General features: G+C 44.9%; 1 protein-coding gene across 5 annotated transcripts in view; it reads left to right on the top strand.

Annotated features, from left to right (window-relative positions):
- The window catches only part of KLHDC4 (kelch domain containing 4), a 107,073-nt gene that overhangs the window by 89,021 nt on the left and 3,226 nt on the right, over window positions 1–14,826 (top strand). For all 5 annotated transcript variants that reach the window (XM_077133247.1, XM_077133249.1, XM_077133248.1 and 2 more), the window contains one exon: window positions 12,590–12,665. In XM_077133247.1, the coding sequence (XP_076989362.1) occupies window positions 12,590–12,665 (76 nt within the window). The remainder of the gene's footprint in view (window positions 1–12,589; window positions 12,666–14,826) is intronic.

Raw genomic sequence — 14,826 nt, 5'->3', positions numbered from 1 at the left:
TTTTCTGCATCCATTGAGATGATTGTGTGGTTCTTCCACTATGATTTATTGACATGGTGTATTACTTTAATTGATTTTCCTGTGTTGAACCAGTGTTGCATACCTGAAATAAATCCCACTTGTTCATGATGTATGATTCTTTTAATGTGCTGCTGGATTTGACTTGCAAGTATTTTATTGAAGATTTTTGTATCTATATTCTTTAAAGAGATTGGTCTGTAATTTTCTTTTAGTATCTTTGTCTGGCTTTGGTATTAGGGTGATGTTGGCTTCATAGAATGAGTTAGGTGGTGTTCCCTCTTCAATTTTTTTGAAGAGTTCAAGCAGGATTGGTACTAATTCTTGAATGCTTGGTGGAATTCACATTTGAAGTCATCTGGTCCTGGACTTTCCTTTTTTGGAAGCTTTTTGATGACTGATTCAATCTCTTTATTTGTGATTGGTTTGTTGAGGTCGTCTATTTTTTTCTTGAGTCAGTGTTGGTTGGTTGTGCTTTCCCGTGAAGTCGACCATTTATTTCATCTGTATCATCTAGTTTATTAGCATGTAGTTGCTCATAATATCTTCCTTCTTATCTGCTTTATTTCTGCAGGGTCAGTAATGTCCCTGCTCCCATTTCTGATTTTATTTATTTGTATCCTCTCTCTCTCTTTTTTTTTTTTTTTTTTGCCAGCTTAGCTTAGCAAAATCAAAAAGAAGGGAGGACCCATCTAGGGTAGACAATTATGACAGGGTTTTAGCTGGACTCTCCAAGAAAGGACCAACACCTTGTGGGTGCTTGACGCAGGACTCAGACTCCAGGCTGGCCCCTACAAAAATCATTGTATTTATTTAGGGGCAAATTGTGTGAGAAGGCTGGGTTAACTCCCAATCCTGGCAGCAGAGGTTACAGGCTATAGTGGGAAGTGCACTGGCTTTCTTCAACAGCTTCAGGTAAAGGAGTGTTTAAAATGACCCTGGGGGGAAAGCTGTTGATATTCTTCCAATTTTAGTAACCAGAAGTGGTGCTAGATGTATTTGGGCAGCAAGCATGCGAAAAAGTGTGCATATGTTGTCACAACATCTGTATGACTTGCCACTGTGGTACGGTCCTTTCTCTTACTCCCTTGCAGACAGAATGCTCCTCGTCCACTACTTCCCCTGCCTCCCTCTGCTCGTTTAAGGGTGGCCATGCCTACCCATCTGGGTGGTGACAATTAGTGGGAGCCCGAAATGCTGTGGCATTGCCTGAAGTGACCCAGAACATGGCTGGGAGGTGTTGGGAGACTTATTCCTTGCATCTTGTAGTAAAGATGGTGTGGACATCATCTTGGGGCACCTTGGAGGGGCAGAGTTTTGAATAATGAGGAGTGGTCATTTTTCTTTTTTAAAAATGGTTTGGTGGTTGTGGCGGTTAGATTCAGTTGTCAACTTGGCCAGGTGAAGATGCCTAGTTCTATTGCTGTAAACATAAGCAGTGGCATGTGAACCTCATCTGTTGCTCATTACATCTGCAATTGGTTAGGAGGTGTGCCTGCTGCAGTGAATGATGTTTGATTCAATTGGCTGGTGCTTAAATGAGAGAGGTCAGTGTAGCACAGCCCAAGCAGCTCAGCATTCCTCATCTCAGCACTCTCAGCTCAGCCCAGGCCTTTGGAGATGCACAAAGAAATTGCCCCAGGGAAAATTGTTGGAACCCAGAGGCCTGGAGAGAAGGCCAGCAGAGATCACCCTGTGCCTTCCCGTGTAAGAAAGAACCTCCGTGGAAAGTTAGCTGCCTTTCCTCTCAAGAACTAACAAAATAAATTCCCTTTTATTAAAAGCCAATCCATCTCTGGTGTGTTGCATTCTGGCAGCTAGCAAACTAGAACAGATTCTGGTAGCTGAGGAGTGGAGTGCTGCTATGGTTTGCAAATACCAAATATGTTAAAACGGCTTTTTAAATGAATAAGGAAATGATTCTGGAAGAGTTCTGAGAAGCTTAATAGAGAAGGCCTAGAATGCTTTGAAGAGACTGTTGGAAGAAATGTGGACTCTAAAGATACTGTTGACTAGGCTTTAGACAGAGATGAGGCACATATTATTGTAGATTGGAAGGAAAGCAAGCCTTGTGTTTAAAATTGCAGATAATCTGGCAAAGTTAATGTCATGGTTAGGTTCATGTGTCCACTTGGCCAGGTGGTAGTACCTGTTTATCTGGTTGGGCAAGTGTTGGCCTGTCTGTCGCGATGAGGACATTTCATAGAATTAAATCATGATCACGTCAGCTGTACCCACAGCTGGTTCCTCAATGGAGAGTGTCTTCTGCAATAAGCAATGCTTAATCTAATCACCGGAAGGTTTTTAAGGAGGATTCAGAAGAGACAGGCTCCATTCCTGCTTTGACTGGTGAGCCTTTCCTGTGGAGTTTGTCCAGATCCTCCATGGGAATCGTCGGCTTCACAACCTGCCCTGAGGATTTTGGACTCTGCATTCCCGCGGTCACGTGAGACACTTTTATAAATTTTATATTTGCAAGTGTTCCCTGTTGATTCTGTTTCTCTAGAGAACCCTAACTAATACACATTTTCCTCTATTTTGAAGAATTCTACCAACCTACAAGCATATTGTCATTTGTCCTAACAAAAAGTCATCCTATGTTCCTTCAAGCTACTCCACAAATTTATCTGCTCATATTTATAGAAAAGCTCCTTAAAATAGTCGTTTGTGTTCACTGTCTAAAATTCTTCTCGTCCCATCCTCACTCCCATTTTTTCTCATTTAACAAATCTTTATTGAGAGCTTGCCACATGCTAGATACTATTCCAACACCTGGGGCTGAATCTGTGTACAAGGCAGATGCCCTAACGTGCTCACATTTCTGTCATAGGCCTATCAGCAGTATTTTCCAAATCTCCAAGTATATCCATTTCTTTGCTCTTTGATATCACCTTCCTATACCCTAAAATCTTGATTAGGTGCTAAGGGTGCCACACTGACCTAGAGTATTCCTTTGCCAACTCCCTAAGTTCTACAACTGATTTCTGGAACCCATATCTTCCTTTTTATTATTTTACTCCAATGTTTTGATAGAGGACATTCTCCAGGAACTTCTTGAGACAAGGTATAGGGGAAATTACTTTTGAGACTCTGCATGAATAAAAATGTTCTTTGGTCTCATACTTAATTGATGGCTTGGCAAAGTATATAATTTTAGATTGAAAATAATTGTGCAGGTTTGAAAGGATATATGGATCCTAGAGAAGCATGTTTTAATCAAAATCCCATTTCCTAAAGGTAGAATAATCCCCATTCAATACTATATGTTTGAAACTAATCAAATCATTTCCCTGGATGATATGATTTAATCAAGAGTAGTTGTTAAACTGGATTAGGTGACAACATGTATCCACCCATTTGGATGGGTCTTAATAAGTTTCTAGAATCCTATAAAAGAGGAAACATTTTGGAGAATGAAGGAGATTCAGAGAGAGCAGAGCAGAACCACATAGCTACGAGAAACAGAGTCCACCACCCAGCAGCCTTTGGAGATGAAGAAGGAAAATCCCTCCCAGGGAGTTTCATGAAACAGGAAGCCAGGAGAAGAAGCTAGCAGATGACGCCATGTTCGCCATGTGCCCTTCCAGATGAGAGAGGAACCCTGACCGTGTTCACCATGTGCCTTTCCAGATGAGAGAGAAACTCTGACTGTGTTCACCATGTGCCCTTCCACTTGAAAGAGAAACCCTGAACTCCAGCAGCCTTCTTGAACCAAGGTATCTTTCACTGGCAGCCTTTGATTGGACATTTCTATAGACTTGTTTTAATTGGGACATTTTCTCGGCCTGGTTTCTCCTCGCAGCTTATAGTGAAATTGAACAGGAAAGAGATGAGCTGAGAACTGAACTCTTGGATACAAAGAAATTACAAGTTGATATTCTGGAAAATTCTGGGCTTCCAGGAATGGAGACCCCAGAGAATAGTGCCCCACATGAGGTTTTGGCCAAATGTGAAACCAGTCAGCCATTTCAGAGAAAGCTGGTATTGGACATGGAGTTATCCAGGAAGGATTTGTGGGAAATCCTTATGTCTGATGAGCATGATCCAAGGCTACTGCATAGGAAGCCAACGAGAGTGCTGTGGGACCTGTATAAACAGAGGCGCTGCCAGTCCGGACTGGGGGGTTCAGAGAAGGGACACACTGGAGGAAAAATAACTTCAGAGGCAAAGTGTTGGAGGGTGAGGTCTGAAGTTAAGCCTTGGGCCAGGAGAGTGGACCCACCCAAGCCTGTGGAGAGGGTGAGTTTGCCCCAGAGGCAGAGATGGGCTCTCCACCTCGATGCAGTGGAAGAGTCATGCCATCTCAGACCTTAGAGAGGGTGAAGCACATTCCTTGGGGTTTGGGGAGAGCCTGGCTGCCTGACGTGGAGGGGTTGAGCATGTGCCCTGGAAATGGCAGAGAGCCTGGGTGCAACCCCGATCCTTGGAGAGGGTGAAGCCAAGAAAAAATGGTCTCCCCATTGTCCCCAAGGTTGAGTTTGAAGAGAAACAGGCCTCTGTGTAGGCCCTTGGAAAGGGTGGGACTGCCGCCTTCTAAAGCCCCGAAGATAAATGGCTCAGTCTTCGAAATCTAATGCACTTTGCTCTGCCGGTTTTCGAAACTGCTTGGGTCTGGTGACTCCTGTGTTCCTTCCTCCCTCTGGAAATGGGTATATGTATCCCATGACTGGTCCTCCTTTGTATGTTGGCACGTAAATAACTTGATGGGTTTCACAGGTCCAGAGCCAGAAGATAATTTTATTTTAGAACAGGCAGTGCCTATAGCTAACTTTGATAGGAGTTGGTACTGTTTCTAACTTTGTATTTCATTTGTATTGCTACTGAAATGGTTTAAGGTTTTCTGGTATTGTTATGAAATTAATGTATTTGTATATGGGGAAAACATCTTTTTTAGGGTCCAGAGGGTGAAATGTGCTAATTTGAAATAATGTATGTACCCTAGAAAAGCCATGTTTTAATCCTAATCCCATTTTATGAAGGCAGTCATGTCTTCTAATCTCTATTCAGCATTGCATATCTGAAACTGTAATTAGATCATCTCCCTGGATGGTGTGATTTAATCAAGAGTGGTTGTTGGGCTGGAGTAGGTGGAGGCATGTCTCCACCCATTTGGGTGGGTCTTGATTAGTTTCTGGAGTCCTATAAAAAAGAAAACATTTTGGAGAAAGCGAGAGATTCGGAGAGAGCAGAGATTGCTCTAGTACCATGAAACAGAGTTCACCAGCCAGCGGCATTTGGAAATGAAGAAGGAAAACACCTCCCAGGGAGCTTCATGAAAGGAAGCCAGGAGAGAAAGCTAACAGATGATGCCATGTTTGCCATGTGCCTTTCCAGATAAGAGAGAAACCTTAACCATGTTCACCATGTGCCTTCTCACTTGAGAGAGAAACCCTGAACTTCATTGGCCTTCTTGAACCAAGGTGAGAGAGAAACCCTGACCGTGTTCGCCATGTGCCTCCTCACTTAAGAGAGAGACCCTGAACTTCATCGGCCTTGTTAAACCAAGGTGTCCTTCCCAAGATGCCTTAGATTGGACATTTCTATAGACTTGTTGTAATTGGGACATTTTCTTGGCCTTAGAACTGTAAACTAGCAACTTATTAAATTCCCCTTTTTAAGAGCCACTCTGTTTCTGGTATAATGCATTCCGGCAGCTAGCAAACTAGAACAGTGGTCCTGCCATTGCAGAAAGGTGGCACCTGTGTGACCTGTCTCTGTCCTGAGACACCTGTAGCCATTATTGCACTTAGTTTTGAAGATCATCTCTTGTGAATACAGAAGTTCTATGAAGACATTCTCATGACTTTGTGAAACAAGGTCCTCATTTGCTGAGCTGCCGAGGATGCTGGAAGCTGATGGCTCATGTTGGCAGGTTGGGAAAAAGGAGGTGGATGCTGGAGCACACCTTCTACACGAGAAGTGGTGTGTTCAGCAGGCTGCGAGGCTGAGTACTTGGGTGCTCCCCGGACAGAAGGGTTGATTGCAGGCAGCGCTGGGGCTGTCCCTCATACCTCATCTCGCTCTCTGTGGCACACAGCTCTGTCCCCTGACCACCTCTTCTACACCCAACCTGTACAGTTAGTTCCCTTAGAAGCTGCCAGAGGGAACAGTCAGCTAGTACCTAGCCTTTTCTGTTTCATGCACTATCTGGCTTTGATGTGTTTACTGAGGCTGGATTAATTGGCTTTTGAAAAGCAGTTCCTTGAAGGTAGTTTCTCCCTTCCAGCCTTTTTCGTTTTGTTTTGACTCTCATCCGAGGTGTGGCTGGCTGCTTTATATGGACCACCTGTGTGCCTCTTTGGGACTAAGCTTCAGAAGGTCCTGGAGTGCTGACACTAACCCGTGGAAGCCTCTCCATTAGTGGAAAGGCACTTCAGAGTCACGTGGGAGTGCATTGGGTTTGCTGCGGACAGGGTCTGAGCTAATGTTAAAAGTCTTGCCATCCTAAGCCTACTTACAATTAGGCCTAAAGAGTCACCCCCAGAGAACCTCTTTTGTTGCTCAGATGTGGCCTCTCTCTCAGCCAACTCAGCAAGCAAACTCACTGCCTTCCTCTTCTCTATGTGGGACATGATTCCTGCGATATAAACCTCCCTGGCAATGTGGAATAGAAATTTTAGAATGACCTGGAACTCAGCATCAAGGGATTGAAAAAACCTTCTAGACCAAAAGGGGGAAGAGAGAAATGAGACAAAATAAAGGGTCAGTGGCTGAGAGATTCAAACAGAATTGAGAGGTTATCCTGGAGGTTATTCTTATGCATTATAGAGATATCCCCTTTTTAGTTTAAGATATATTAGAGAGGCTAAAGGGAAGTGCCTGAAACTGTAGAGCTGTGTTCCAGTAGCCATGTTTCTTGAAGATGATTGTATAATGATACAGCTTTTGCAGTGTGACTGTGTTATTGTGGAAATGTTGTATCTGATGCTCCTTTTGTCTGTTATGGACAGATGAGTGAAACATGGATTAAAATAAGTAAATAATGGGAACAAGTTTTAAATTGAGTAGATTGAAATATTAGTAATCCATGAAAGGGAGTGGTAAGGGGTATAGAAAAAATAGGGGGAGCAAAGGTTAAAATATATGGGTAGATGGAAATACTAGTGGTCAGTGAGAAGGAGGGGTAAGGGTATGGTATGTATTGAGTTTTTTCTTTTTATTTCTTTTTCTGGAGTGATGCAAAAGTTCTAAGAAATGATCATGGTGATGCATATACAACTATGCAATGATATTGTGGGTCATTGATTATATACCAAGAGTGAAGTGTTCGTATGTTAAGAATGTTCATGTTTAGATTTGTCAGTTGAAAACAAAAGACTTGCCGTGGCACCGGCCATGGCATCTTGGACTGTGTCGATGGCCTGTCATCCTCTGGTGCCTAAACCGATTTCTGTGCTCTCCTTACACTTCAAGTGAGTCCATGTCCACGGGCAAGGTCTGAGCAGACGGACGGACGCTGTTGATTTGAGGGCACGGGCCGGCCCAGCAGGGATGGCGCTGAGCTTCCAGCCTGGGGAGAGCACGCTTAACTCATAGGTCAGGTTTCGGGGTTGCTCCCTTGACCCTGCTGGCGTCTCGCCAGACTCTGCAGATAACCACAGAGACAGTTGGGTTGTTTCTTAAATGCGTGTAGAACACTTGTCTCTCTCATGCCTTTGAATTCGGTTAGTACTGACAGTCGGAGTAAATTTTTTTCTGTAAAGTCATTGTCTGAGTTAGTCCCAGGTGGCATTGACATCAGCTTTTCCTAAGCTTCTGAAGAAACGGGTCAGACCAAAAGCAGGGACCGTTTTCAAAGCGTTGCACTCTCTAGACAAAGTTTAACGTTTTCAGAAATTCATACAAACTGTTTCTGGTATGGTTGAATCTGTTCTTGTGAAAAGACTAGCTGCGTGCATTTAAACTTAGCAAGATCTTCATTAAAAGAAAGAATCTGTGGTACCGGTCATGCAAAAATAGAAGAATGATGCAGCCCTTTTTTGTTATTCCCGTTGAAGATAAGTGAATTGAATTTGGGGGGATGTTACAGCACTTTAGAAAATAAACTGTCATAAAAGGAGTTAGCTTTTTATTTTTTTGGTGGGGGAGGTGGGGGGCGGCCCTGGTAACTAGTTAGCTCTAGTCAGAGAATGTTTGGGGATAAGGGCCTGGCAACTAGTTAGGTCCAGTTAGAGAGCTGTTAGGAGGTGCAGCTCTGGTAGTTAGTTGACTCTGATTGGAAACTTGTGCAGCATCCGCGTCCTCATGCGGTCAGCCAGAGGCCCCTGGTCTTGCCCTTCTGAGCTGGTAGTGGGCCCTGCAGCTGCAGTCCGCGGGTGCCCGGAGCAGAGCGGCCCCCCAGTTGGTGTGCTCACTGCCTGCACTTAGGTCTTGAGCAGAAACATTTCATTTTACAGCATACGAGATCCTCCTTTTACCCTCTTGGTTCTAAAAAGGAAAAACAAACAGCTTTGGAGGCAGATACAGTAAGACTGGAGGTGGAAAGATTTTCTGAAGCTAAGCTATAACTGAGTTTCAGTGACAAAGAGAGATGTCATTGTATTCTTTCTGTAGCGTTTCAACGTTGAGGCCTTTTAGGGTGAATTCAGTTCCGGCCTTTTGGTTGGGAAGGCACGGAAATGAGAATCATTTCCTTTGTGTGAACCTGCTAGAAGAAGAGAATGCTGAAGCTGTCCGGTTCTTATACCAGTCTGTATTATGCAGAGCAGAAATTATATCACTTGAATTGTGCAAACATTTTAAAAAGGAAAACCAAAGGGGCACAAATGCCACACACACCCCCGCCGCCCAAATCCTGAATTTATTTCCTTAAGATTCAGACTGCTTCCTGTGACTAGATGTTGAATATATGTCAGCTCACCTTGTTTTAGAATATTAGGCCCATGGAAACCTCAAGTATCCCTTAACAGTTAAATTAATTGTATAGTTTTCTCCAAAGGAAAATAGCCTCCCCTTTTTTTCCTTTACAGTAAACACAGTGCATGCTCATTTTTTGAACTAGAGAAGTTGTGGGTGTCCAGACAATCATGCATAAAACATAGGATTCCTGTACATTACCACTAGCTCCTTGCATTGGTGTTGAACATTTGTTATAATTGATGGTAGTCCATTTTTGTAATTGTGCTGTTAATTAAAACCTGTGGCTTACCTTAGGGTTCACTGTATCGTGTAGTTCCATGGATTTTTTTAAAAACTTTTTATTTGTGTGATGATATATAGTCTAATACTTCCCCTTTTAATCGTATCCAGATTATATTCCAGTGCTGTTAATTGTGTTTACAGTGTATATTTCCGTCATTCCAAGTGGGAACCCTGTACATTTTAAGCCTTAACTTCCCATTCCCTGCTCCCTGGTAACATATATTCTGGATTCTGACTCCATGAGTGTGCATATTCTCATTGTTTCAGATCAGTGAGATCATTCAATATCTGTCTTTTGTGTCTGATTTATCTCACGCAACATGATTGTCTTCAAGGTTCATCCATGTTATCACATGTGTTGGGACTTGACTCCTATTTATGGCTGAATGTATACACCACATTTTATTTGTCCATTCATCTGTTGGCTGCTTCTAGCTTTTGGCAATTGTGAATAATGCCACTGTGAGCATTGGTGTGCAAATAATCTGTTTAAGACCCTGCTTTCAGTTCTTTGGGGTATATACCTAGTAGTGGGATTGCCAGGTCATAGGGTAATCCTATACGTAGTTTTCTGAGAAAGCACCAAACCACCTTCGACAGCAGCTACACCACTTACCATTCCCACCAGCAGTGCATGAGTGTTCCTATTTCTCAGTGTCCTCGCTATCACTTGTAACTTTCCCTTTTTTAATAGCATCCATTCTAGTGGGCGTGAAGTGGTATCTCAGTGTGGTTTATTTTTTATTTTTTATATTTAAATTTTGTTTGTTTAGTGTGGTTTTGATTTGTACTTCCATGATGTCTAATGACATTGAACATCTTCTCATGAGCTTTCTGTCCATTTGTAGTTCTTCTTTGGAGAGATGTCTGTTGAGATCTTTTGCCCATTTTTAAATCAGATTGTTTGACTTTTTGTTAAAAGATTTCTTTAAATAGTCTGAATATTTATCGGATATGTGATTTCTAAATAGTTTCTCCAATTGTATAGGTTGTCATTTTACTCTCATGATAAAGTTCTTTGAGGCACAAAATTTATAATTCTGATGAGGTCCTATTTATCCATTTTGTCTTTTGTTGTTTGTGCTTTGTGTATCAAGTCTAAGAAATCACTGCATAACACATGATTCTGAAGATGCTTCTCTATGTTTTCTTCTAGGAGTTTGATAGTTCTCGCTCTTGTATTTAGTTTTTTAATTCATTTTCAGTTGATTTTTGTATGTGCTGTGAGGTAGGGTTGATTTTTTTAAAAGGAAAAGAATTCTCTATACTTGCTCTGTCAGTTGAGGGGACTTGGAAGCAGTGACATCCTGGGATCACCGAGCATATCCCAGTTCTTGGTCTCTAGCACTGTTTGCTGTCCAGTAAAAGATGTCAGGACCCCTCAGAGAGATGGCTGGTTCTGGGAGCGGGGCAGGAGATGTCCAGAGCACGGAGCCTCTTGTACTGCTAGAAGCTAAGGGAGTGCTCAGAAGAGCAAAGTGCAAGGGTAGGGCACGCCGAAGGGTCCAGAGGCTCACTTACAGAGCTCCCCTTGGCTGAAACTGGAGCCATTTGAGCAAGAAAATAAGTAGTATTGGATCGTAACTGAAAATATAAAATATCCCTGAGTCCAAACTCACGTATATGTAAATGATTGAATAAGTAAATACATGAGGGAGAAGATAACTCTACCATGCAGAAGAAATTCAAGTAATTTATGCAGGTACTCTATCCCCATTCTTTCATTGTAAGTGCAATTATATTGACATATATTCACATACCCTATAATCATCCGAAGTGTACAGTCAGGGGTTCAGCATATCATCATATAGTTGTGCCATCATCACCACAGTCAATTTTTGAACATTTTCGTGACCAAAAAAAAAGAATAAAAATAAAATTGAAAAAGAACACTCAAAACATCCTATACCCATTATCCCCCCATTATTTAGATTTTATTTATTTATTTATTTATTTATTTAGTTAGTTAGTTAGTTAGTGTGGGCAGGCGCCAGGAATCGAACCTGGGTCTCCAGCATGGCAAGTGAGAATTCTGCCACTGAGCCACCATTGCACCGCCCCACTATTTATTTTTTATCCTTACTTTTTTACTTATCTGTCCATACTCTGAATAAGGGGAGTGCCAGCCACAAGGTTTTCACAGTCCCCGCAGTCGAGTGCTCCTCCCCACAGTCGAGCGCTCCTCCCCGCAGTCGAGCGTTCCTCCCCGCAGTCGAGCGCTCCTCCCCGCAGTCGAGCACTCCTCCCCGCAGTCGAGCACTCCTCCCCGCAGTCGAGCGTTCCTCCCCGCAGTCGAGCGTTCCTCCCCGCAGTCAAGCACTCCTCCCCGCAGTCGAGCACTCCTCCCTGCAATCGAGTGCTCCTCCCTGCACAGCACCCCTCCCCGCAGTTGAGCACTCCTCCATATGGTGAAGGAAAATCTGAGAAACTGCCCCAGCGAAGGGGAACAGAAGGAGACCTGATGATTAAATGTCATATGGGATCCTAGGAGGGGTCCTGGGACAGAAAAAGACATTAGGGGAGACTGAGGCGATCTGAATGAAGTGTGGGGTTCAGTGGTGTATCGTGCTGGTTCACGAGCTGTGCAGATGTGCATGAGACGTTAAAGGGAGAACTGAGTGTGAGTATTTGGAAACTCTGCCATCTTTGTAGTTTGTCTGTAAATGTAAATCTAATTTTTTTTAAAGTTTATTAAGAATAGGCACAGGAAACTACGAAGAAGAAATTAAAATGTATAGAAATCTCTCCATCCAGGGGCCATTTTGCTGAGCAGCTTTCTGGACACACTAGTGTCTAAGAAAGGTGTGATGTGAGAGTTGTGGGATGTTTGCCCCAGAAAATTGGGTGTGTTGCTTGGGCAGGTGGGAATGCTGGTCTGCAGCAGACAGCTGGGCTCACCGGCCTGGGCCTTGTCTCTGAAACTCGGGAAAGTGAGTGCATCCTTGAACAAAGACCTGGCTGACTTCTGTGCAAAGCGCTCCCTTGATTCCTGTACAGAAGTCTGAATCTCACCATGGGAAGGTGGATCGGAGAGGAGGGCTGTCTCCAGTGGGGTGCAGAGGCTCTGGGTGGCGTCAGGTGGAGCCCCTCCTCCTGCATTGGGTCCCCATCGGAGTCCGTGGGATGCTCTGAGAGTTCCAGGGCTTCTCAGCTTGGGGACATTAGGCTGGTGGATTTTCTTTTTTTTTTCAGTTCATCTGTTCTTAGTTAAATCAAACCACAAGTTTTTATTATACCTCTTAAGATGAGGTCAGGACTGGACGGATTAAAGGCACATCTGGAAACACCTGCAGTGTTTCAGGTTTTCTTTGAGGCTGGCATCCGAGGAAAGGCTCCTGAGTCACTTCCCTAAGAAACAAGGGCCAGGGATCAGGGGATTGAGTGTCCAGGTGCTGAGGGCCGCCCTTGACCCCTCCCTTTCCTTTTGTAGAGAGTCAAGAAGGACGTGGACAGAGGTACTCTGCATTCAGACATGTTCCAGCTCAAGTGCGAGGAGGACAAAGCAGGTATTTACAGAGAGGACCAACAGCCTGGGCTGCCTGCATGGTGGTGTGAGAGGCTGGGCTGGGAGCTGTGCTGTCTCTGTACCCAGAGCAGCAGCCTCCCCCCCCCCCCCCCCCCCCCCCCCCACTGCCCCAGACAAGGATGAGTTGCTGTAGTATGTAGCATGCAGAATGCTCCTTGTAAGTAAACTGCTGATGCAAAAACAGCTGGGTGAGCATTCACGCCGTCCACAGAAGTGTGGACGAGCTGGCTGAAAGTCCAGGTGGTGCTAGTACTTGACACTCCCTTTCTGAAGGGCCGCTAGAATGTGGGGCGCTCAGGCCAAACCCTGCATTATGAGCAGCAGGAGTCCCGCAGAAAGAGGAAAGCCAAACATGGGAGGCTCCTGGTTGTGCAGCGCAGAGAGAAGACACGCAGCGGTCCTGGGCCTGTGCACTGCTGGAATGCAGCTGGTGGCCTGCTGCCTGGGGACCAGTGGATTCCTTGGGCCCTCCTGGTTTCCCTGTGTGGTGTTTCAGGCCAGCCAGGGGCCAGCATGTTTTTTTAACAGAAGGGTGATTTTTGCAGTTCTCTCAAAAAGTGCGTTTCAGAAATTGTTGGGAATGTTGTCAGGGTCCTTGGGATGACAGGCCCACCATAGCCAGCGTACAGGGATGGGGGTGAGCGTGGTGGCCTGCTCTAGCCAATTGGCTCTGGAGACAGCCACGTGCTTTGTGCAGTTTGGAGAGAAAATGTGTCCTTTAAAAGTACATGATTTGTTGAGTTTAGAACCCTGTCAGAGTATTCAGATTTTGAAAACTTTTCCTCTAGCTTGGATCTAAGCACAAACTTTGCTTACTTCCTGAAAATGGGGTGATAGCACTCATTTTTCTGGAAATTTGTTTAACGGAGCAGACGGGACTGCTCATGGAAGCACTTGCAGCGGGCTCCCGCGCCACCCGCCACGCCGTCCCCTCCTCCTCACCTGACCACGTCGGGGCCGGGCCCAACAGGCTCAGTGCTTCCGCTGGGGACCCTGCTCTTGTCATTCATTCTCAAGGACCGACTGAAATTGGGGGAGCCCTGCATGCATGTAGCAAAGGGGGGTGTGAGAGAGGGGAAGTGCTAGTTTTGAGTCACTGAATATCAGGATGCGGAATTTGGGAATGCTTATTTTGGAGTTGATATTCCTAGACTTCTTTGGTTTGTTTTGTTTCTGCTTTTTTTGTTGTTGTTGTCTTTTTCTAGTGTTCTTTTTTTAAATGAACAACAGCAAAAAACACCTCCCTTTCAAACACAAAAAAGGAAGTGATTACTTCCCACAGCCCCTGCTGCCAAGTCTCGGGGCCAGAAGATTGGACTAGCAGCTAGGGACTTGGGGGTGGTACCAGCTCTGCTTGTGGGTCCTATAAATGGATTGCTGTCACTGTGAGTCCTCTGTGAAATGAAAGGACCACTGCACAGAGCACCGTCACGCCCCTGTCCCCTCTGAAGTTCTGCAGGCCCAGGCTCCAGAAATGTCCCAGGCCCCAAAAATGTCCCAGGCCCGCGGTGTCCTCGGGTGTGGCACTGGCTGGTGCGGCTGCCCCCGTCCTCAGTGGGAGTGAGGGCTTGGGGGCGTGAAGGGACTTGTCTAGGATATGCATCAGTGAGCTCGGAGTGGAAAGAGGGGCTTGACCGCCACATCCATGGCTCACAGGCCTTCCTGACCGTGCCCACAGTGCAAAGAAGATCATACCTGGTGAGCTGGGACACACTAAGTGTGTGGAGAGCAGTTGACCATGCCTGGCTACATGCAGGGTATGCTGATGTTTTGTCTTTTCTGTTTCCTTAAAACATAAAATACCACTTGTGATCTACTGACAGGGTGAAGCCCAGAGCTGCAGCCGTGCTTTACTACTGGTGAACGGGAGGGCCCCCAGGATGGGGTCACTTGGCCCGTGGGCAGCTCCTGGGAGAAAAAAAAAATCCACCGTCCAGTGCTTCCACCAATATTCTTTTGTTTTTCCCTCCACCAAAATTCTTTTGAAGCTCATGGAAGGTAAACTCTTAGTTCTTTTTTCTAGCAGTGGTGGAAACTGACCCATGCCTAGAAAGAAAACCATAGAGGCAGCATTGCCATAAGCAGGGCCGGCCAATTTGCGATGTCTGGCATCCCAGGGACACAGGCAAGATGGCCTTTGG

Source organism: Tamandua tetradactyla, chromosome 16, assembly GCF_023851605.1.
Source record: "Tamandua tetradactyla isolate mTamTet1 chromosome 16, mTamTet1.pri, whole genome shotgun sequence".
NCBI lineage: Eukaryota > Metazoa > Chordata > Mammalia > Pilosa > Myrmecophagidae > Tamandua > Tamandua tetradactyla.
The sequence above is the reverse complement of the archived record's forward strand: the minus strand, read 5'-3'. Positions and strand labels throughout refer to the sequence as shown.